Source organism: Lonchura striata, chromosome 2 (genome assembly GCF_050655825.1).
Source record: "Lonchura striata isolate lonStrDom1 chromosome 2, ASM5065582v1, whole genome shotgun sequence".
NCBI lineage: Eukaryota > Metazoa > Chordata > Aves > Passeriformes > Estrildidae > Lonchura > Lonchura striata.
In genome coordinates, this window is record NC_140704.1 from 140,687,960 (window position 1) to 140,711,788 (window position 23,829).

Sequence of the window (23,829 nt, forward strand, 5' to 3'; positions counted from 1 at the left end):
GAACAGTTCATATTGAGTGTCATCACACAGCCCTTACAGGATGGCCAGGGTATCAGACCCAGCCAGCATGGGTTTAGGAGGGGTAGGTCATGTTTGAACAACCTGATCTCCTTTTATGACCAAGTGATTGGCCTGGTAGATGCAGGAAAGGCTGTGGATGTTGTCTATTTGGACTTTAGCAAGGCCTTTGACGCTGTCTCCTGCAGCACACTCCTGGAGAAGCTGGCAGCCCATGGCTTGGACAGGAGCTCTCTGCTGGATAGGAACTGGCTGGATGGCCAGGCCAGAGAGTGATGGTGAGCAGTGCTGCATCCAGCTGGGGACAGTCACCTGTGGGGTCCCTCAGGGGTCTGTGCTGGGGCCAGCTCTGTTCAATATTTTTATTGATGACATGGATGAGAGTATTTAGTCTTTCATTAGTAAATTTGCAGACAACACTAAACCGGATGCTTGTGTTGATCTGTTGGAAGGTAGGATGACTCTGCAGAGAGACTTGGAATGACTGGATGGATGGGCAGAGTCCAGTAAGATGAAGTTTAATAAGCTGAAGTGCCAAGTCCTGCATTTTGGCCACAATAATCCCCTGCAGTGTTATAGGCTGGGGACAGTGTGGCTGGACAGTGCTCATGGAAATGGAAATGGATCTGGGGGTACTGACAGCCAGCTGAACATAAGCCAGCTGTGTGCCCTGGTGGCCAAGAAGGCCAACGGCATCCTGGCCTGGATCAGGAATGGTGTGACTAGCAGGAGTAGAGAGGCTATTCTTCCCCTGTGCTTGGCACTGTTGAGGTCACACCTGGAGTGCTGTGTCCAGCTCTGGCCCCCTCAGTTTGGGAAGGACATTGAGATGCTTGAACATGTCCAGAGGAGTCAACGAGGCTGGTGAGGGGCTTGGAACACAAGCCCTGTGAGGAATGGCTGAGGGGGCTGGGAGTGTTTAGCCTGGAGAAAAGGAGACTCAGGGGTGATCTTATCACTCTTTACAACTTCTTGTAAGGTGGTTGTAGTCAGGTGGGGGTTGGTCTCTTTCTCCAGGCAACAACTGACGGAACCAGAGGACACAGTCTTCTGCACCAACAGAAATATAAGTTGGATATTAGGAAAAAGTTTTTCACAGAAAGGGGAGAAAAAGTATTGGAATGCATTGCCCAGGGAGGTGGTGGAGTCACCATTCCTGGATGTGTTTAAAAAAAGACCAGATGTGGCACTCGATGCCATAGTTTAGATGAGGTGTTAGGGCTGGGTTGGGCTCAGTGGCCTTGAAGATCTCTTCCAAACTTGTGATTCTGTGATTCTGTGAGTCTGTGATTCTGTAATGAGTATATTGCCCATTCAAAACCCCTTTATGTTGTTGTATACTGCCCAGTTGTGTCTCTAGAATGTTTTTTTACCCAAATGAGTTTTTAAGCACTAAAAGTGAATCACAGCTGGAACAAAGAATTAGCTTTTTCTTGAATCATCTGCAAATAATATTACAATACTAGAATGATGCTTTAGGTTTCCAAATGATGATCACTTTTTTCTAAGTGATTTTAAATATTTTAAGTGTGTGTGCATCAGCAGTTTAAAAGGAAATTGCAGGAATAGTTAATGATTGTAATTCTAAATTTGAGATCTGAGAGTTAATGATAAATTCACTGAGGTCATTGTAATCCTCTCAATCTCAGCTTTCTTGTCCATCACTGCTCTTTAGGTTTGCCACCCAGACTTTTAAGTTAACGTTAAAAAGACAGAAATTCCCACTTTTCAAACTCACTAAAGCAGAATGAAGTAAAGAAAATGAAAAATAAGGTAATGAAATGAAAATAAGACTGGAACAATAAATGAAAAAAAGACCGAAACAATACAATATCCATAATTAATGATACATTCAGATTAGAAGTCAATAAAACTAATCAAGAAAGTTAGGAAAAGGGACTGACTCCTGAAACACAGAAAGGAAAATAGGGTCATAAAGAACTATACAATGGAACAATAGTCAAAATAACTGGTCAATGAACAGCTATGAGCACAAATACCAATTGAAAATATAAAATTAAATCATATAGAATTGACATTTAAAACATGCAGAAGACAAAAAAAAGAAAAATACTCATGGAACTTTTGTGTCTGGGAATCTTTCACACATGTCACTGGGATCTCTAGGGATCAGCAACTCACAGAATCTTATTTACTACATTTCAAATCACCAAGTTGAAGACTGCATAATGTATAGATCTATTTCTCAGTATTGGGAAGATTTTTAATTACATTTCTCAAAAATGTATGATTTTATTTTGTTGTATTAAGGATTATAAATAAAAACTTCAATTCTATTTTTCCTTGAACTATAAGTGCTGAGAAATAGACTCTCCTATATCTGCAGGCAAGAAATAAATACGACTTTCATGTTACATTTATTTTTTTTGTTAACACTGCCTCATCAGAGTATATCTTATGGGCTAGGATGTTGTGTGAGGGAAAAAAAAAGTCCTTAAATATAATTCTGATAGAATTTTTCTAAGCTGCAAAAGACTAGTAATAATGATTTCAAGGTAATTTATCTTGGACTGGAGCATCTGTCTTACAAGGACAGGATGGGGGAACTGGGTTTATTCCGCCTTGAGAAGAGATGACTGAGAGGGGACCACAACAATTTCTATCAGTACCTGAAGGGAGGGTGACAGAGGATAGATTCAGGCTTTTATTGGTGGTGCCAAGGAATAAGACAAGAGACAATGGGCAGAAACTGATGCACTGGAAGTTCCACCTGAACATGAGGAAGAATTTCTGACTTTCAGGTCACTGCCCAGAGAGCTTGTAGAGTCTTGTTCAATGGAGATATTCAAGAACCATCTAGACAATTCTGTGCCATGTGCTCTGAGATGAACCTGCTTGAGCAGGGAGGTTGGACTAGGTGACCCACTGTGGTCCCCTCCAATTTACTCATTCTGTGATATTGTGATACTTCACAGCCAAAATCTAATTAGCATCACATGCCTATGCTTAGGGTTATTTCTTATATAAGCATTTTATCTGCACTTGACAGAAGTGAAATTTTTGTACCTTTCACTCTGTGTATTTGATGCTAGATATGATTATACTACAAAATTTTGTGATAATGTGAACTTTGTCATCTAAATTTTATGTGAATTTGTATTGGAACAATACAAATGTTGCACAATTCATAGGAAAAATATGTATGAGAACTTTTTGGTAGCCTTCCTTTACTGATTTTTTCTAGATAACTTAAAACTGGATATCACATCAATAACTTTCAATTCTTACCTTGTAATCAAATATTATCATAATGCATTGTATTACTTTCCCTTAAAAGGTAATATTTTTTCATGGAACACTGCCAAACATCTTTATAAATTCAATTATATGGTATCAACTCTTTTTAATTTCACTTATATGCTTGCTAAGACATCCCAAAAAGATCCACATTGCTCTTCAAAAGTTATATTGATTTTTCTTCAGCTTGTTGTACTTTTTTTTTTTTTTTAACTAATTTCTACCTATTTTCTAACTGTGAAAATTGGAAAGCTGCTCATCAAGGAAGATTTCCTACACATTCATCACCCCCCACTGCTTCGACAGAAAGACAAACTTAACCTCAAGGTCAACATTTGTACTTCAAATGCTTCATATCTATCTCTTTCAGAACTACACAGAAAAGACTGCCTTATCCTAGCAACTTGCTATGCTTCTGTTTATTGATTTTCCTTATTTTGACTTGGTTCCTTCAAGCCAAAGGAATAGTTCCAATGCACTGCCTATCCTGTTACCTCAGTAAGGTAATAGAAGAAATAAGGATTTTTTTTTTCATTTTTTTTTTCCTTCCCCTCAATAACATTGCCTTTGAATATATTTTTGGCCTCGACCTGTTGTTGATTGTTTAGTAAGTTTCTACTTTTTTAATCTTTGCAAATTGTATTAATGCTTAAATTAGGCTTTGATTTTTTTTTCTCAAAACCCTGTTGGTCACACTTTCTATTACCTTCTTTTAAATAGAATTTCATTTTCCTGAAACACATATACCAATATCTATTAGAGTCCTTAACTGTGTTGTTTAATCTTTTGGTGATCCATTTAGATTTTGATTCTGATTGGCAATACTTTAAGATGGTGTTTTTGCATGATTTCAGGTCAGCAGTAAACACTCACCTTTCTGCTGTTGTCTTCAAATCTATTTCAATGACCTTCCCTAGTTGGATATTATTCCCCATATAAAGTAAAAAAAATAATTTTCCTCTTTCTTTCCTCCCAGGGTGTCCAATCTGAATATATTATAGACACTTCAGATACATTTTGAGCATATTATTGTCACATTTATTCCCATTGAGAAAATCTGCTCTGTTGTAGGCCAACTGTTTCTCTATTCATTCCATACTTTTATCTTATACTGAAATAGAAGATAATACCTGAATCACCAGCATTTAAACTCAAAATAATTAAAATATCACTTTACTTATTTGCTCTAAATTGTAAATATAAATATAGCTTAATGTCTAAAAATATCGGGTTTTTTTAAAATTCAGCTGCAAACTAAAGCAGTCTATTTCCTAGCTAACTAGGAAATGTCACCTAACTAAAGGTTTAAACTACCATCTAAGTCAGTAACAGATTAACAAAATAATAGATATATATGAAATATGCAGTACAACAGGGAAGAAATTATAACCTTTTAAATGTATAGCAACAAAACTATTTCTGCAAGAGATGGAATACACACTTGTATATTGCATGGTGTTGTGCTGCTTTATATTAACTTCTTAAAACACAACTACTCTTTATGATATAAAAGAGAACTATATCATGAAAAGATTCCGCAAAAATCTCAAAACTAGGAGTAAAGTTTTGTTGTGGAAGACACTGTTCCTTCATAAGAGCGTAACATAAGGAAAAAAAAGCTATTACACAAGCAGCTTCTGAGTTAAATGTCAAGAGACATGGGATCTATAAGAAGGAGCTATTCTTTTTATGCTGGACAATGTCCTTGCCTGCATTCCTACAGTATGTTGGCAAAATGCTTTATGTAGCTTAGTCAAAAAGGAAAACAAAATAGAATTAAAGTTTTTTTAAAAAAATGCAGTCTTTTAATTGCAAGTTTCTTCTGTTGCCCAGAACCATCCATCCCCCAGTCTCCACTGTGACAGACTAAGTGGAGATGACAAAACTTGTGCAAAAAATGAAATATGAGTCCTATGGATGTAGCCACCAGCATATTCCACATAATAAATCTTCTTCCAGTTCATTACTGAGGTCTTATTAGACAAGAGTGAGGATGTTCTGACTGCTGCCTGAGGTTAAGTCAGAAATATGCATGTTTGCCAGCTATAGCCAGTGCAGATGACTGGATCATTTTCTTTAATTCCAGTTATTAATTAATTCATTTACCATGATTATTAACTGATACTACATAATCCTGTTCTAATTCAAGGTCTTGCAGACTTTGGAAAATAAATATTTGCTTCTCTGTGTGAGTAAATGGTAGAGATATATTTTTCCTTCTAAGAACAGAATACCCTGAAGTCACCTTGTCTGTTTGAAAAGGTCTTCAGTGAAAAATATGCACCTATGATTCTAACACTAAATACAGGAACAAGCATATATTTATGTAAACTACTGCTAAAACAAATTCTTTTCTGCACCTCATAATACATGATGAAGGTTTTTTTTTAACATAATGTTTTTTCAATCTTCTACTAGAAAATTTGCATATTCAAAACACACAAAGACGTGCCAGTTTTTAATGTTCTAAAGCAGAAAAAAGATCACATAATTTATCCTGTAGTTTCATTGGTACTGTTTGTATACTTTTATTGCCAAAAAATTAGAAACTCTGTAAATTAATTTACATATTTTATAATTAACACACTACTTTCAAAAATATTAAAAATATTAAAGTTGTGGTTACATTTTCCCTGCTAATTCATGATGTTGTTTCAAACTAGCAGTTGCATACAAGCAAACATATTTAAAATTATGGCTGAATAGATATGCTTGATTTCAAATCATTTCTTTTATAGCAAAGAAAGTAAAAAATTAAAGCTGAAAAAACCACAATGAAAGTAAAAAATTAAAGTTGTAAAAACCCCAATTTTATATAGCTTAAAATATTTCTCCTTCTTTTAGTGTTTCCTTCATTAAACTCCCAGAATTTGGCTGCATATTTAGTTCAACAGAAGAGGAAGTGCCTTGCTTTATGATGCACTCCACTTAACTAATCCCTTAAATTCATTGGGAATTAGGATTCTCTGGCAGTTGATTTTAATAAGATCATTGTAATTAACAACTTTCTTCATTTATAATACTTTACTTACCATTATATGAGATTATTACTTCTTAAATGAAAGCCTGGAATAATTACACACAACATTTATTATTCAATGGACTTTTTAAAGTCATAATATGAATTCCAAAGGTATATGCAAAAGGTCAGACAGAGTAGTTCTTGCTGTGAATATAACCATGTTTGTTTTCCAGTCTTTCCAGAATTATTAATACTTACAGTTAATTCCAATAAAAATTACAAACTTTTTCTGATATGAAGAGAACATCTGTAAGAAAAGCTGAACTTTTAACTCAATCATATTTAAAAAAAAACAACCTTTGGGGTTTTCAGCAAAATACTGGCTGTCTGAATAGCCATAAAGAAAGATATCAGTTTCACTTCCTAATTACAAAACTATTTGTGTATATTGCAGTAAAAATCTTCAGAAATATGAGACCACTGTCTCCAAGTATATACTGATAACTAAATCCCCAGTCAGTTACTGCAAATTCCACTACATGGAAGCTAGATTTTCTCATTTTGGCTTTTTGACCTGACAGTTCTTAGTGTACAATGGTCTTCTTTGCATGGATGAGGAACAATGAGTGTGCTCATAGAAAAAAGGGTCTGTAGTGCGAGGTTTATATGTTAAGGTACACTCAGATGCCTACTTCTTTACTTACTCAGAAATCTAACTGCTAAATTTTAACACATACATCCCTCCAAAATAGAGTTTGTTGTTTTTAGTGCAAACAGTACTGCTTCTACACAGTATATTCAGTCACTGGATCTTGTATTTCCTGTGTTGTTGTTCTAAGTCATATTCTGCTGACCATGCAAGCAGATTAAATCCTGTTAATGCAAATGGAAAAATATACCTTCTTAACCAGCTCTTTGAATCTCTCTTGATGACCTTTTAAGAAGCCTCTCTCTCTCTACTGAGAAGGAAAGCTTGGAAGGAACGAAAACTTGGAATGGTAAAGCAATGTACATAAATTTGTAACAAACGGGAAGTGGAAGCTTGGGAACAAAAATTCAGAAGATAGTTCAATAACAATAAAATAAAATCTTTCATATTTTTTCAAAATACATTCAATTAATTTTTCAAGTTTGGCTATTAAGAATTAACCTTTCAGAGTATTTAGAATTTAAATAGCAGTTTTGCATTCAAAACAAAATCTTAACTGATTTCAATTCTACTTCTAAGTACTTGGGTCATTGTTTATGTGATACAAAACAAACATGACGTTCTGGACAAAAAAGAAAGTGAGAAATACTTTGTAAATAGTCAACATATGACAATTTTAAGTAAAGCATGCTGCTTCATTGGTTAAACTGACCATTACTTTGGAACTATAAAACACAGAGTCACGGAGCATCTCATTAACAGTAACATTCAGCTTCATTAACTGCTGAATATTCCTTCATTAACAGGAATATTCTGGCTTGTGCAGTTGCCCAGCTCATTCCCCATTCAAATTTTGAAATAGATTTAAATAACAGCTCTTTGTATGGTCCGTATGTAAAAAGTGCATAAAAATATGAGCTATAAAGCCTCTGATTAAGTAAACAATGTTGAATGATTTATGAACAAGTTGTTAGCATTTCCTATATTACAAAACTATAAGCAGTAAGATGATGCTATTCTGTGAATATTTGTTTTCTGTCCTAAAAGTTTTCAGATATAAACCTGATCTGAGCTGCCTCAAATAGCCATCAGATCAAAAGAAACCGAAATATTACACTGAATTGGTTTTGCTACCAAATAAAAAAGTGAATAAATCACAAGTATAGGCATATTCTCATAAGCAGTTAAGAAAATATTGGGTATCATTAGACGTATCTTACAGATGGAGTTATTTTGAACCCTGGATTTAAATATTTCCAAGGATTCAACTTAAATGAAATGTAGTAAAATGTTTTAGTGATCAAGAAATTATTTCTTCTGGTAGGAACAAGGTTTTCACATTCAGTTATGAATATGATTTACCATTACTGGGCTTTTTGCTATTTTTTAAACAATTGTTGTTTGCTACCAAAAATTTAAAATTACCTATAGTTGCTGAAGCTGAAAGAAATCATTAATCATTGTCTCTGTCATACTAATAATGAACATCCTCATATGTTCATTACATCCTGTTCTTAACATCCATAATGAAATACCAAATATCTTAGCACATTAGCCTAGATAATATTAACATCTGTTCATTTTTTTTCTTGTAACTAATTAACTAGCTAAATAAACCCCCCATATGCACTGAGGTGGTATTTTATACCATATTTCATTGTAACTATCAGTTTGAAAGCAGCTGCAAAAATTCAAACTGCAGATTGGAGGAATCTGATTTCTACTATGCAAATTTTATTGTGTAGGTGAGACTGGTTTTCAGGAACTAAATTCAGCTCTCAAATTGTTTCCACCAGATCTGTAACTGAAGGCTAATTAACTGATATGATCTGTCTTATATCTATATAAACTTCTGTTTTTCTTGAGATAAATCATACAAAAGAGGAAAGCATTGATAACGTGGTCAAAATATAATGTAATATATTACAGCAACATAACTACAAAACTCCATTGACTCTTAAGTGGCGGAAAAAGCAATAAAAGAAAAACAAGTGAAAAGGTCTACTCTGTGTCATCACATCCTAAAGTATGGGGTTTGTCATGTTTGAAATCAGGTCTTGTTCATCCATGAAAGTTGGAATCAGTGACAGACATCCACTACTTTTACAATAAAATTTATTTTTCTCCATTTATTAAAATGGCAGTACTTCCAAGGCAAATACTCTCTCTTCACTGAAAATTACAACAGCACTGGAAGATTGCTAAGTAGATTATAAGTGACACTAATAGACACAATTATTACATCAATAAATATTTTTAAAATTTCATTACCTATCAAAAAGTTCTTCCAAAACAAGAGACTCTTTCCCCTATTGTACGCAACAACCTTCCTCACCATCTCCTCTCTAAAAAACAACATCCGTCCCTCATTTTAAAATGAGGAAAAGTATTTGACTTCTAATGCAGAGATTTTAGAAGTTTGAACACACTTCCGAACATTTGCAAGGGTCAGTATCCCAGTTTGATTACATTGAGTTTTTGAAGGCAGTGCTATGACGGTTTTGGTAAATAATGAAAATACTGAACTCCTTCAAATGATTATAATATTGGATAATCTTTAGATTTGAGAATTTTTTGTTGGTTTTGCTGGTACTCTACCATCCATTTTGCAATTGAAATTTAAGTACACAAAAAAGAAAATCCATAATCTATTTAAAATCTCTGTTTGTTCAAATTGGAAATGGATTTAACAGGTATTTTGTCTTCAAAATGTGAAAAGGAATGGAAAGTACTATAATAATTGGATTTTATTTTAACTTAAGAAGCAAATGCTAGTTTTCTCATATTAATATCTGCATACATGGGAAAGGTTTTGTGCTCAGTCTTACAGAATATGTGATTTTTCGCAAAATTAAAATTGGAAGTGGCTACCATTTTCTGTTAAGAAATCAGTAAAATAAAATTTTAATCTCTTCTTAGAGTTTAAATCTGATAAAAAGCTGATGCTTGAGATGTCAATGGTCATACAACTAAAGTCAGAAGAATCTTGAAATGAGCAGACTTCATATCTGTAAAAGTTTGAATTGGACATTTCCTGCATTTCCTGCTTAACTTTTCCACACGCCCAAGAATTTAAATCTTGTAATGTGGTATATACAAAATATTTAATCTGCATGTTTTCAAAGCCAGTAATAACCAAAAGAAACAAATGTGTATTATGACTTCCAAAGTATACTTACTGCTGTACTTAAATACATATATATAGTATATATCTCTACACTCTGCTGTAAGTTACTTCAAGAAAACATGTTGACATGGAGAATGACAATGCTACTAAGCTCTATCCAAAATAATAACACTATTTATCCAATGTTAATAAAAACTAGAATCAATAGTTTCCTGAGTTGTCACATATGTATTTTATTACATATATCATTGGAAAGGTTTTTTTTGTTTTTTTTTTTTCCTAGAAGAGAATATTATTCAAATCACCTAAATTTTTTTAACTTGTTTCTACCCTATTACAAAGCAAGAGTAATGACAACAATAAAAATAAATTAAAAACTGTTCTTACCATGGCAGCTGGGCAGGGCTCTGTTCCATCCAGGTCTTCCATCATCTCCCATGATACAGGTTAGTGTAGAGTATCCCTGAAGAACATATCCTGCATCGCAGTAATATGTAACAGTGGAACCCAGTTTATAATCCATTCCAAGTCTGGTTCCATTCATTATATTTCCAGGATCAAAACAAGACTCACGAAGTTTTGCTGTAGAGGAAACCAATGTGATTATAATTCTAAATATAATCCAAAATGAATAAATAATAACTATAAATAAAAATAAATAAAAAAATATATAATGAGAATATTTCCTGGAGTTCTCTTGAGGCCTTCTTTATAAAACTCCTGTAGAACCCCTGTAGAACCTGGTTTTTCTAAGAAGACTTTCCATCAAATGTCTTCTCTACTTTATTTTAACAACTGTACAAATTAATATACAATGACAGAAACTATGTCTTCTTTCTTTTTTTTTAAGATAATTCCTAAGTGCTCCATTTTTTTTTTTTTCAGAATTCATTCTGATCAATGATAAAGTTAGGTAGTTATATTAAGTTAGATATACCAACATTTTTCCAGTAGATAAGGCACATCCTAGTTTTAAAATCTCTGGTGTGAAAACTGGTAAATAGAGGAAACCAACATGAATGGTTGCAAAATAAGAAGTAGGAAAACCAGAGAGTCTTCAAAATTAATAAACTTCACATGAGTTTCTATATATATATTTGATATGATGGTATATATTTTCATATACATATTTATCCCTCGGTGGATGAAAAAATATAAAAATATTCCCTGAATGTATCTCATTTTTTATCATTTATAGCTATTTGTTTCAAATTATTGAAATAAATTTAAACATATGCATTACACTTTTATATTTGCTTCCCTTTTACTTCTGTAATGTGAATACCAATGTCCAGTAACACATTGAACAAAAAAAAAAAAACTCAAAACTTCTAATTAACAACATTATTATGCAGAAGGTGAGAAAAGTAAAACATTCAGGAAAAAATGTCATTTCCTTTAAGGAAAAAGAATGAATATATTATGTAGAAGCTGGAGTAAAGCAGATTATTTAATGCTGTGTAGGATGGAGTCTGCAATAATATATTTTATCAAGCAGAAGATGGAAATTTCAGACTTTCTTTAACATTTAAGAATGTTGTGGAGAAAATCAATAGGGAACACTTCCTCATTTTCTACAAGACCAGCACCAGCTTTCAAGTACATCAAAAAAATGTTTATTTACCAGGCATATTTGCACTGTAGAACTTTCTGCTACAAGTAGGTATGGTTGCCAAAACACTATATGAGATTTGAATTTCCTGGAAGGCTTTTTAAGAGTTTTATATAAAAAAGATGCTTTATCTGATCCTGTCAGTACCTAAACTGAAATTCCTGAAAAATTATAGATAAGCAGGAGCAATTATTATTTATTTGACTTTTATGTAGTTTGGCCACACATAAACTACTAGTCACTACTTGAGCCAAGCTAATGAACTAAGTTCATCCCTTAAGGCCACTTTTATGTGGTAGTATTTCTGAGAGGAGATAAATAATTACATAGTGGTTACATTTGAAGAATGAAACAGAGAAAGATTCCTTTGAATTTTCAATTTCACATCTTTCAAAAGAATGTCAAGATCACCTAACTTGTTTAAGAATTTATTATGATTTGCATATATAACCTACAGAGCATGGTTCTGATATGAAAAACAACACAGTAACAAATAATAATTACACTACATCTTTAATCATTAAGAACATGTATTAGGTATTCACTTTGATTCATATAGGTAGTACTAATGTGTACTCTAAAACTTATTTAACTCTCATTCGAAAATTTGGATGGACAATTAAAGTCAAAAGATGCAATTTACTAGAAAGTCTATAAGATATCACACAGATATTAATAATTATTGAGTAAGCCATCCACACATGCATTTGAGAATTCTGGCAGGTCTTAGGGCAAATTTCAAACTCTTTCAACTATACATTATCAAACTTAAGGGAAAAATATAAATTAATTTAAGATTATAACTAATATTTTATAAATCAATACAATAGCATTTTTCCTCTTATTGAACCAATATTAATAGAAATGTATTGATTCATAATTGCTATTGTGAGATCATCATTCTTGAGTTTATGACAAAAATAACTCAAAATATTTCAAAGGTACTCTAGAAGGTACACAGATAAAACAGATATTAGTACTAGATGAAAAAAAAATAGAGGAAAAAATAAAGTAACCTATTATGTCTGGTGCATAAATCAAAAATTGAAAAAAGAATGATGTGTCACAGCACAAATTATGTCTAGGGAAAAAATACAGCCGTGTAATTTTCTTTTCCCCAAAATTATAGTTGTGACATGCTCCTGAAATTGCTGACTAAACAGTAACAATGTCACTATAGAAATACAGTTTCTTAATACCAGTTCTGAAAAATAAAGCCTGAAATACTAGGCACCTTAAAACTACTTCTGCAAATCTGAAGGAGCTTCCAAGTGAACTTGTAGAAAAAATTAGTAGAATATGCTACAATATATAAAGAACAAATCAAATGAGGCAAAAGAATTCTTCAGATTGAGCTGAGAACCAGCGAAAAAAAGACCAAGTAAGAAAACTATTTCAGCAAATTTATAAGCGCTCCCAGGGGACAGGAGGGAAAGTTCTTCACCACTAATGTCATGTTGTTCCAACTGAGGAACACAAGACATTGATTACCCCTGTAGCCCTTTGCCTTTTGTTCCTAAGGATATTAGTATCATTAAGTTAAAAACACATAAGGACAGTGACAGATTTAGCAGAACATCGGAGAAAATGCTGTATTAGTACAAAGATTTTTTTCAGTCAGAGCATTTAAAAATTATTTTCTGTAATAAGAAGGCAGGAAATAATTTTTTTCATTAGGCAGTTCAGATTTGGCTTATAGCAACATTATACTCTTGGCTGTTCATACCAGGTGCCAGTTCTTTCTGTACATAATAAAATTTTGCAACAAGCTTCAAAGAAACCAGCATTAACTTCTCTGATAACATTGACACACCACTGGATCAAGTAAGGTTCTGAAATATAGGCTGAAAACAGTGACACATGCTGTTTCAATCTCAAATGTAACAAGGAATTCTCTGTTGAATAACATAGTGTAATGATGCCAATATCCTCCTCAAAACTAGCATCTCAGTGTGTGGAAAACGGTATTGAAAGTCAAGAGAAGCAAGTGTTTTGTCCAGAACGTGATGACTTACCACTACATCCCTAAGTTTCAAAGAGAATAAAGCCATAATAAACTTCTTGGAGATAATATTACAGACAAACCAAACTACAGCAAGCATTTAATAATTATTCTCCAGAATACTTAATAAAACTAATAAGCTTTTCCTCCATTACATAGAAATGAGGGAGAGAGAATGGGAATAAAACTCAGCCCCGTGGTTACAGATCAGACCTCGGACACGGGTTAGTCTGAGATTTGGATCTGAAAAATAGGGTCCACCAATGAAGTATAATTTGACTACACTGTCACTTAAAATAGGATTAGTGTATATATAGGACACAACTGCATCATTTACAATTTGTATGAAAAATTTATGTTGATCAAATCAGAAAAATTTAGGTTGAAAGAGATGTAGTACAACTCCCATGCAAATCAGGGCCAATTTGGCTAGGTTACTTAGGTCTTTGTACAGTCCAGTTATGATTTTGAAGGATTCCAATGCCATCATCGAAAGCCAAGCAGTTCCAGTGTTTGACTATCAGAGTGATTAATTTTTTCATGATATGTAATTGAAATTTCTGTTATGTCAATTTATCAGTCCATCAGCTCTCAGCTTATCGCTATGAGCACCTGAGAAGACTTTGGTTCAGCCTTTTCAACATGCCCTTGCAACTCTCTCTCCTTAGGTAGTTGGAACAAACCCAGCTGGGACAGCTGATGCCAAATGACCAAAGTTGGATCTTACCATATGCTATGGCATCCATATCATATGATGCCATGCCTAGGATATAAATTTTGGGGAAGAAGAAGGAAGGGAGGGATATTTAAGTTATGTATTTGTCTTCCCTAGTCATCATTATGTGTGATGGAGCTCTGCTTTAGTAGAGATGGCTGAACTGCCCATGGGAATGAATTCCTTATTTTGCTCTGCCATGTGTGCATGGCTCTTGCTTTCTGTATTAAACTGCCTTTATCTCAACCCATTAGTTTTCTCCCTTTTATTATTTCCCCCATCCTGTTAGAAACTGGAGTGGCCCTTTTACTAGAAAAACACACTTTTGTGATATTTTTCCTTGCAACTCACATTCCCATGTCTTTAGGATTGAGGTTGATATTCTCTCTCACCTTCTTGTGTTCTCTCCATGTCCAGTTTATCCACTGATTGTCCCTCCCTGTCTACTCAGGTCTTTACTGCCAATGAAGTGACATTTGATGTGCTCTGTAAAAACTTACAGCATGTGGATCATTTTCACTGGACTTCTAGATCTTTGATACTGCTCTGTATCAAGGTCATCATACATCATCTGCAGCATAACTAATTCCTTCAGTTACTGGATATCTCTCCTCATGGAGGTCCATTTGCCTCAATGTCATCTTAGAAGGGATACTTTTTCCTCATGCCTGGAAGACATCACCTTCAGAGGCTGAGAGTTTGTGCTCCATTTTCAATCAGTTTGTCAATGCTGCCTTCCCTAGAAAAGGGATTCTAGAAAGGTGCTGGGCTTCTCCCTCTAATTCCAGATTACTGACCCTGCTAACGAAGCACTGGTGTAGCCAATTGTATGGTATTTTATTGGTGCAGCCGAGATGATTGTATGGCCACCAACTTTTTAATGAGTTCTTCCTCTTCCTCCTCCTTTTGCAATGGCCCTTCAGAGTAGTCCTCTTCAAACATTTCCTCCTCCTTTTCCATCTTAGTAGGAGTTTCTTTCTTTACCAAACAAGATGATGTTTGCATCCAATATTTCCGTTTGTGTGTAGGGGTGACTGATACCAGCACGGGTTGTTCCTCTGGTTCAGTTGCAAGGCCTGTCATGGCAGCTGGAGTAGCCAGAACTTCTGTTGTTTTGTTGTCAGATCCAGAGACCTCTCCCACTAGAGAATAGTGACTTATGTTGAATAGGGCTTGGTAGGCCTTGGCCAGGTCCCAGCACATTGCAATGACTTGTGTTTCTCTGGAATTGCTAGTGTGACAAGATACTTTCCGCCACCATTGAGTCAGGGACAGGAAAGAGGCAACACATAGACTCTAGGTTTTAGAAGGCTAATCTGAGCTTATTAGAAACCCACTCTTTTATATGTTGTTCTGATACAGGTGGACTTGACTGGTCATTTAATCAACACCCCGTTACACCACTGGCTAATTAAGAAGACACACTTTGGTAAATACCTTAGGAGAAAACAACTGTTCAAAACATCAGCTGAAAGATTGTTTTAATTCTTTCTCTCAGCCTTCTCAAAACTCTCCAGAACAATTCCTGGGAAAGTTTATCTGGCTTTCTCTCTCTCACAAGTCTGTCACATCCATAACTTTCCTCAAATATTTTAGTAGTTTTTTAGCATTTTACACTTATTCAGGGATGAACTACCAAAATATTGGAGGTGCCCACTTGTCCAAAATATTGGAGGTACTCCTTGGTACTTGCCCATCTATTCCCATGCACTCTGCAACTTGAAATGATCCAGATTCAGGGCAGGTCTCTGGGCAGTATTCCTAAATAATTGTTTCACTTCAAGCAAACGCATGCAGGAAACATAGCAATATGAATATGTTGGTTTTAACATCTCAAGGATATTCAAAATTCTCAAGAGCTATTGAAATTAGCCTGGAAGAGAATGAAAAGGTGAAAGTGAAAGAAAAGGTGAAGGAGTTGGGCAAGTATTCCCCCTCATCTGCCCTATGGATTGGGTCTCTGATAAGAAAATATAAAGGCTGAGATTGTTAATAGTTTTCAAGAGGTGATTCCCTAAAAGTACATATATAACAACCATACTGAGTAAAAATACAATATTAGTCTCACAAACAGGAATTATTTTATCGTATCTTGAGCCAGTTACACAGTCCATCAAAATTATATCCTTAATCCAGTCCCCAGAGGTAACAAAAGAACACATAGAGAATTTAAGTTGTTACATAACCCAGTTCTCAGAACAAGCACGACAACTCTGACTCCAAACAAATCAACATTGTGACCAGTGACTATTGAATTAACATAATGGATAATTAAAACAGATTTGTTTTAAACACACTGGTCAGACCTGCAGTCATCTTGCCAAAAAAGACTGTTGAGTTTTAGCCCCAGTCAGCAACTAAGGGGTATGCAACTGCTCATTCAGTGGGATCCGCAGTAGTATGGGGAGATAACTGGAAAGGCTAAATTGAGATAATTTGTAGACTGAAAAAAGAATGGTTCAATAGTTTCAATAAAATGCAATAATAATGATAACAATAATAGAAACAATAATAAATTGTAATGGTAGGAAAATTTAAACAAAGAGATGGACATAAAACCCCAGAAAAACAAATTATGTAAATGAAAAATAATTGCTCATAACCAACTGATTGATGCCCAGCCAGCACCTAAGTAGGCTCCCCCAGGCCAGAATATCATGTTAAAAAGATGGGGTCAGCTGTTGTGGCTGTGCTCCCTCCCATCTTCTGCTTCTGCAGACTCCCTTCCAGCAAAGCAGCATGAGAAGAGACTGTGTCCCTAATAAATATCTGTTGCTGTTGAGTAAGAAATTACAACAGACTCACTAGAAGGCTGGTTTGCATAGCATGTCACTTTACTTCAAAATTCTCTCCTTTATACACTGTTCTGATACAGACAGACAACATTGGTCAATTAATCAATACATTTCACCTGGTTGGCTAATTAACAAAACACCTTTCTTATAAAAAATCTTTGAGAAAAACAGGAAAACAGAGAGTAGGAAAACAACACCTGCAGATTGTTTATAATAACAAGCTATCATTGTTTATCTTCAACTCCCTAAAGTCTCACAAGACAATTCTGGGAAAACTTATCTAGTTTTCTTGCCCTCTGACCAGGCTGTCACATCCACAAATACCCTTCATACTTGGATTGGTGGAAAGGAGAAACACTTTGATTCCATGACACAAGGCTTCATTCAACAGCACAGAAGAAAAAGATTGCCCTCTTTAGAAACAATTTATTTTCTTGTTTTTCAGAAGTTCTGTGATATTGAATCACTCCCTGTATCACTTCCATTCTGCATTTATTCTTTTTCAATTTAGTTGAAGAAATATACGTAAGTGAACTGGAACCCTCCATACATCTGGGCTTACCATCAACATGGTTGAGACCTACTTTCAACTTTTCAAGACTAGCTTATACTGTGGAGACAGCTTTCTTGACATTTATAGGATCCAATGACTGTAAGAAAGTATAGGGAGGCCTCATGGGCTTTACAAAATAATAAATACATTATTCTTTCCCTTCTATACTTTTACACTTACTTAAGTGCTTTCAAAATAAGTGGAGAAGAAAATAAGACCAAGGAGGTCTATATCACCCCTATTTTCTTTCTGGTTGTCTTTACAGAATATTTTAATATTCATTTAATAGCAAATGTTTCTCTTTCTCAAGCCATGCAGAGGCAGTTATGAAAACTCCTACTGATTATATATTTTGCAAGTCTACATTTTCTTGTTTACTGTGCTATGACCTCAGGCACATCTGAGACTGATGGACAGCTCTACTGTGGTCTATCATATAAAGGTCTAGCCAAAATAGTGTTTTATTTTCAATATTGGACTCCTAGATTCTAGCATGTCATTTCATCTAACAGGACCTTAAATGCACCTAAATTAAATGCTGTTAAGTCATGCCACTGCAACATTATTTTTGAAACCTGTAAACTGCTGTCTCCTGTTTTTTCATAGAATGACACTCATAAAACTAAGGGTTTTAAAGATCATCTAGCTCCAAATGCTCCTGCCATGAGCAAAGAAGACCACGTTGCCCAGAGCTTCCACTAGACCAGGTTGCTCAGAGTAGCATACATCCTGGTTTTTAAAACCTCCAGGGATAGGGAGTCCACAGTCTCTTTGGGCATCTTGTTCCAGTGCCTCACGACTCTCACAATATTAAGAATTTTTTCTTAATATTGAATCTAAATCTGCCCTCCTTCAGCTTAAAGCCATTCCCTCTTTCCTATCACTACATGCCCTCATGAAAGTGCCTGCTCAGCCTTCTTGTAAGCCTGCTTCTAACACTGAAAGGAATCATATATTCAACATTACAGGTAAATGAAGTCATACTAGAAACTTTATTTTAGGTTAGTAATCTTATAACATTGTACTTGTACGAATAGAGAATTCCCATTATCATATTCTCAGGCAAAACAAAAACATTACCAGGCAGAAAATTATGAGAAATTAAACCAAAATTTGCACTCATGCATTGATCTTTGTAAATATAAAGAAAAATAATTTTATTTACCTTTGTATTCCAGGTGGAATCCAGTAAAACTAACAGATCCATCACTCCGAAAAGCCAGATGCATGGTGTTTGAACTGCTCTCTATCCTCTCTGGCAGTTTGCTATCTTGAAAGCTCCCAATCAGTGGGCTATTACTGTCTGGCCCATCATAGATATAAAGAAAATCATAATTTGGTTCTATACTGAAGCTAGAAAATAAAAAAGAGAAAAGTCAGATGGAATATGCTTTGTCTAACATTTTCACTCTTATTAGCTCAAATTCGAAATTTATTATCACTGTTTTAATAAAAGGGAAAAATTCCCTCCACTGTCAGAAAAAAAAAAAAAGTTATTTGTAGGTGTTTTATTAGAAAACATAGAAATACTATATCTTTTGGTTCACACCTTAGAAACAATAAATTCCTGCTAGCCAGAGAAAAAAGAAAAGCTTTTTAAATAGAGAAAATAATAATAACATAATTCTAAAGATTTAGGAAAATAAACAACCTAGGTCAATTGGAATCCTTGGCAGAAATGTTTTGTGATATAATTCACTCAGCTTCCAACCAGACTAAACACTCAGATAGCCAGAGGACGATCTTCCCATATATTTTAGAGCAAGAAGCATTTTGTTTATGATCAGTTTGAATAAAAAGATGAAGTATTGAAACCTCCCATTTTCTTCTGAACTACATTATAGTTTGTTAAGTAACTTGTTACTAAGCACCAAGAACAGACAACTTATAGCCTACCTCTCTATAGAAGTCATCACATTAGCACTGGTCAGAACAATATAGACACTGTTATAGAACACCCAGCATAAGGAGAACTTAAATTTGATGGGACACCAGAAGTACCATTTTTACCTTGCTTGTGACATATTTCCTTGTTGGAATGCATAATTTTTACTAATTATAATTATAATTAGTATACTAATTGTAATTACTACTAATAATAATATACTAATTTAATAATAATAATATACTACTAATAATAATAATCATATACGAATTTATATTAATTTGCATCATGTGTTACATACAGTGCAGACAGCAAAAGTTCTTTTGTGAATTCTATTAAGCTCAATTTAGTCTTCCATAGTGATCAGATACTACTTTTGAAATTTATACTTTTAAAATTTTGCCTAAATGCCCAGTGCCACATACAAATCAATGAATCAATAGTTCTCATCATTAAAGACCATCCTAGTCTGCAGACATTTCAGTGAGTTATTCCATGCTACCTTCTCAGGAACTGAATCTTGGTTAAATTGAACATCATCTACCTCAACATTAGCTACTGTAAACAGAATGCTTTAAAGGAAACAGCAATGAGTTTCCAAGCTCCACCTGTATGTGTAGTGGTGACTTTGACATATTTATTGTAACTTTTAACAAAGACAATGATTACTAATCCCTTTGATAGTGATATTAAGTACACATATATTACCCTACAGAGATCTGAATAATAATAAAATTATAATAATAAAGCAAATAATAAAGTTATAAACATGACTTTAAAAATTTTAAGTAGTAGCTTACCTGATAAATGCTAATGATATAACATAATCACTATTAACACTGATGGTCCAGTCACAATCTCTGCTGTGGGGGTAAGGATGAGGGAAGTTTGGTGAAAGTATAAAACCTGATGAGCCAGTCAGGTTTCCTCCACAGGGAGCTGTGAATAAAAATAGATTGAATTTGAGAGAAGAAGGTAAGAGACAAAGAAGCAAGTAGCAGCAGCCTGTTCATTGACATTTAGTGTCCTCCAAAAGCTAAACAAGGGAGGTATTTACAAAGCTTTAATAGAAACAAACAAAAAATATATTCACAGTTTGCCTTAGACAAATACTAACACTATTATGTGAAACCCTTGGTTTTGAAATCTGTCCTTTTGGTTGCATAGCATAATTTCAAGGCTTTTCTGAATACACTGTGAACTTGAAAAACACTCTGGCTACACACATAAAAAGACTTGACTGGATAAGCTTTCCTTTCTCTAATTCTTGTTAAAGGCATTCTAAAAGAACCTCATTAGGCTATGAAACATGATACTTTGATAATGCAATTATCTGCCTTTTCACCAGATAACAGTGATTTGTAGTTCAGATCAAGATGGATACAATATAAATTAATTTTTTAAAAATATTCAAGTAATTGTACTTTTCAAACTCAGAGATAAATAAAATAGATTTAAGCACAATCAGAATAAAACAACCACATTTTTCTATGTGATTTTGAGGTTCCCAAATTTTGTGGGGTTTCAGTCCAGAAAAAATAAAGAGTAAAGAAGGAAGATATAATTAAATTTTGTTATTCAGCATTCCTTATGCGAGACTTCATGCAGCAACAAGAGAATAATCAGGTTTTCTAAAGATCTTTTTTAAAGAACTTATAATGTTATAATAGATTCCAGATAAGATTTATAAAGATTTATCATTTTGAAAGTTTTAATTCTGCTAAGTGATGATCTGGGCCTAGGGAGGTAATTGATTACTCAGGTCTTCTCTAACAGAGATTCTCTGAGATCTAAGGTTATTTAAATCTGTTATAAAATCATATAGATCATTGAGTGCAACCATAAACCTAACACTGCCAAGTCCACCACCAAACCATATCCCTAAGTGCCACATCTACATGTGTTTTAAATAACTCCAGGGTCAGGGACTAAGCCACTTCCCTGGTCAGCCTGTACCAATGCTTGGTAACCCTACTGGTGGTGAAGAAATCTGTCCTTATCCCCCATCTAAACCTCCCATGGTGGAAATTGAGGCCATTTCCTCTCATGCTGTCATTTGTTACTTGGGTGAAGAAATGAACATCACCCTCAATACAACTTCATTCAAGTGCTTGTAGAAAGCAATAATGTCTTCCCTGAGCCTCCTTTCCTCTAGGCTATACAACATCAGCTTCCTCAGGTGATCTTCAAAATGTCTGATCTGGACCCTTCACCAGCTTTGTTGCCCTTTTCCAGACTCACTCTATTATCTCAATATTGCAGTTTGAGTTTCTGTTGGGTAATAATTAGCACTGACTTTATGATTATAGAGGGTTGATAAATTGTTTTATTATATTACTATACTACACAATACTTATTAAAAAAAAAAACTCATTGCTCTTCTAGACAATCTGATATAGACAGACCAGATCAGTTAATTGAATCTAAAACACTATTACTAGTAACTAATTAAGAAATCACCCTTTAGTAAACAAATCTCCATGACATATCCCACAGGTGCACAACAACAGGTACAAGTGAAGATAAGAACTGTTTTTCATTCTTTTCTCTGATCTTCTCACAGTCTTCCTCAGGACAATGCCTGGGAAAGTTATGCCTGCTGCTTTCTGTAGAGAGAGCTATGACAACACCTCAATGTCACCAATGCCGAGTACAGGGGGATGATCACTGCCCTGGTCATACTGGCCATACCTTGCTGATACAAGCCAGGATACCATTGGTATATTGGACTCTTTGGTCTCTGGGCACACATTGGCTCATGTTTGGCCACCTGTTGACCAATGCCCCCAGGTCCTTTCCCACTGGGCAGCTTCCCAGCCACTCATTCCCCAAACCTGGAGTGCTATATGGTGTAGCACAGGACTCATCACTTCACCTCATTGAACCTTGTAGCAGTGGTCTTGGCCCATTGATCCAGACTCTCCAAATCCTGCTGCAGAGCCTTCCTACCCTCCAGCAGGTCAACACTCTAGCACAACTTAATGACACCTGAAAACTGAGACTTCACTAGACTTCACTCAATTGCCTCATCCAGATCATCAATAAAGATATTAAAAAGGACTGGCCCCAGTACTGAACCCTGGGGAACATCACAGGTGACTGGCCACCAACTGGATGTAGCTCCATTCACCCTGACTCTCTGGGCCCAGCCATCCAGTCAGTAGCTACTGAGTGAAGAATTTACCTGTCCAACCTATGAACAGGCAGTTTCTCCATGAGAATGATGTGGGAAATAGTGTCAAACACTTTACCAAGTTAACCCCCCCCCACCCGAGCAGTTGTCATTGTCATACAAAGAAATCTGGTTGCTCATGCAGAACCTGCTTTTAATAAACCAGTGTTGTCTGGACCTGATCCTCTGGTTGTTCTGTATGTGCTGTGTGATTGTACTCAAGAGGATTTGTACAGATAAAGATGATATGTAGATGTATAATTAAACCTACTGGGAAATATACAGAATATTTCCAAATATCATGAGAAATACTGCTTCCAGCTCTGGGGTCTCCAACACAAGAAAGACATCAACCCTTTGGAGAGAGTCCAAAGGAGGGATGATTAGGGAGATAGAACACCTCTCCTATGAAAACAATCTGAGAGTGTCGGGATTGCTCTGCCTGAAGAAGACAAGGCTCCAGGAGAACTTATGGTGCTTTTCAGTGCCTAAAGAGGGCCTACAAGAGAGCTGGAGGGGAATTTTTCACAAGGTCATTCAGCAGCAGGACAAGTGCTGAAAGTTTTAAACTTAAAAGTACATTTAGATCAGGTTTTAGGAGGAAATTCTTTACTGGAAGGGGGGTGAGACTTGGAGCAGGTTGTCCATGGAAGTTTTGGATGGCTATCCCTGGAACTGTGTTCAAGGTCAGGCTGGATGGGGCTTTGAGATATTTGGTCTAATAGAAAGTGTCCCTGACACAGCAGGAGGGTGAGAATTAGGTGGTCCAACCCGAACCACTCTGTGAATCTCTGATTCTATGAATTAAACCACAGGTCATTTATGAATTCAAGTAAAGCAAGTAGAATACTTGTACTTACATTAACATCTCCACAGTCACAGTATATATGATTATAGACTTTCTACATTTCACATATCTATTTATATTAAAAGGGAGTAATGAATAGCAAAATTAACTCAAAACAAAACAAAACACCAAAAATTACAATCTTTATTTACATTTTGGTATTAAAATTGGTGATGAATCATAATATCATCATTTTGTGTAAAAAAAGAAGTGAAAATGGCAGACATTAAGATA

At 34.9% G+C, this 23,829-nt stretch overlaps 1 protein-coding gene across 6 annotated transcripts in view; it reads right to left on the reverse strand.

Moving 5' to 3' along the window:
• CSMD3 (CUB and Sushi multiple domains 3) overlaps positions 1–23,829 on the reverse strand; it is a 578,243-nt gene that overhangs the window by 149,249 nt on the left and 405,165 nt on the right. For all 6 annotated transcript variants that reach the window (XM_085572460.1, XM_085572459.1, XM_085572458.1 and 3 more), the window contains 3 exons: positions 20,377–20,515; positions 18,857–19,044; positions 10,402–10,596 (listed from right to left, as the gene is read on the reverse strand). In XM_085572460.1, the coding sequence (XP_085428586.1) occupies positions 10,402–10,596; positions 18,857–19,044; positions 20,377–20,515 (522 nt within the window). The remainder of the gene's footprint in view (positions 1–10,401; positions 10,597–18,856; positions 19,045–20,376; positions 20,516–23,829) is intronic.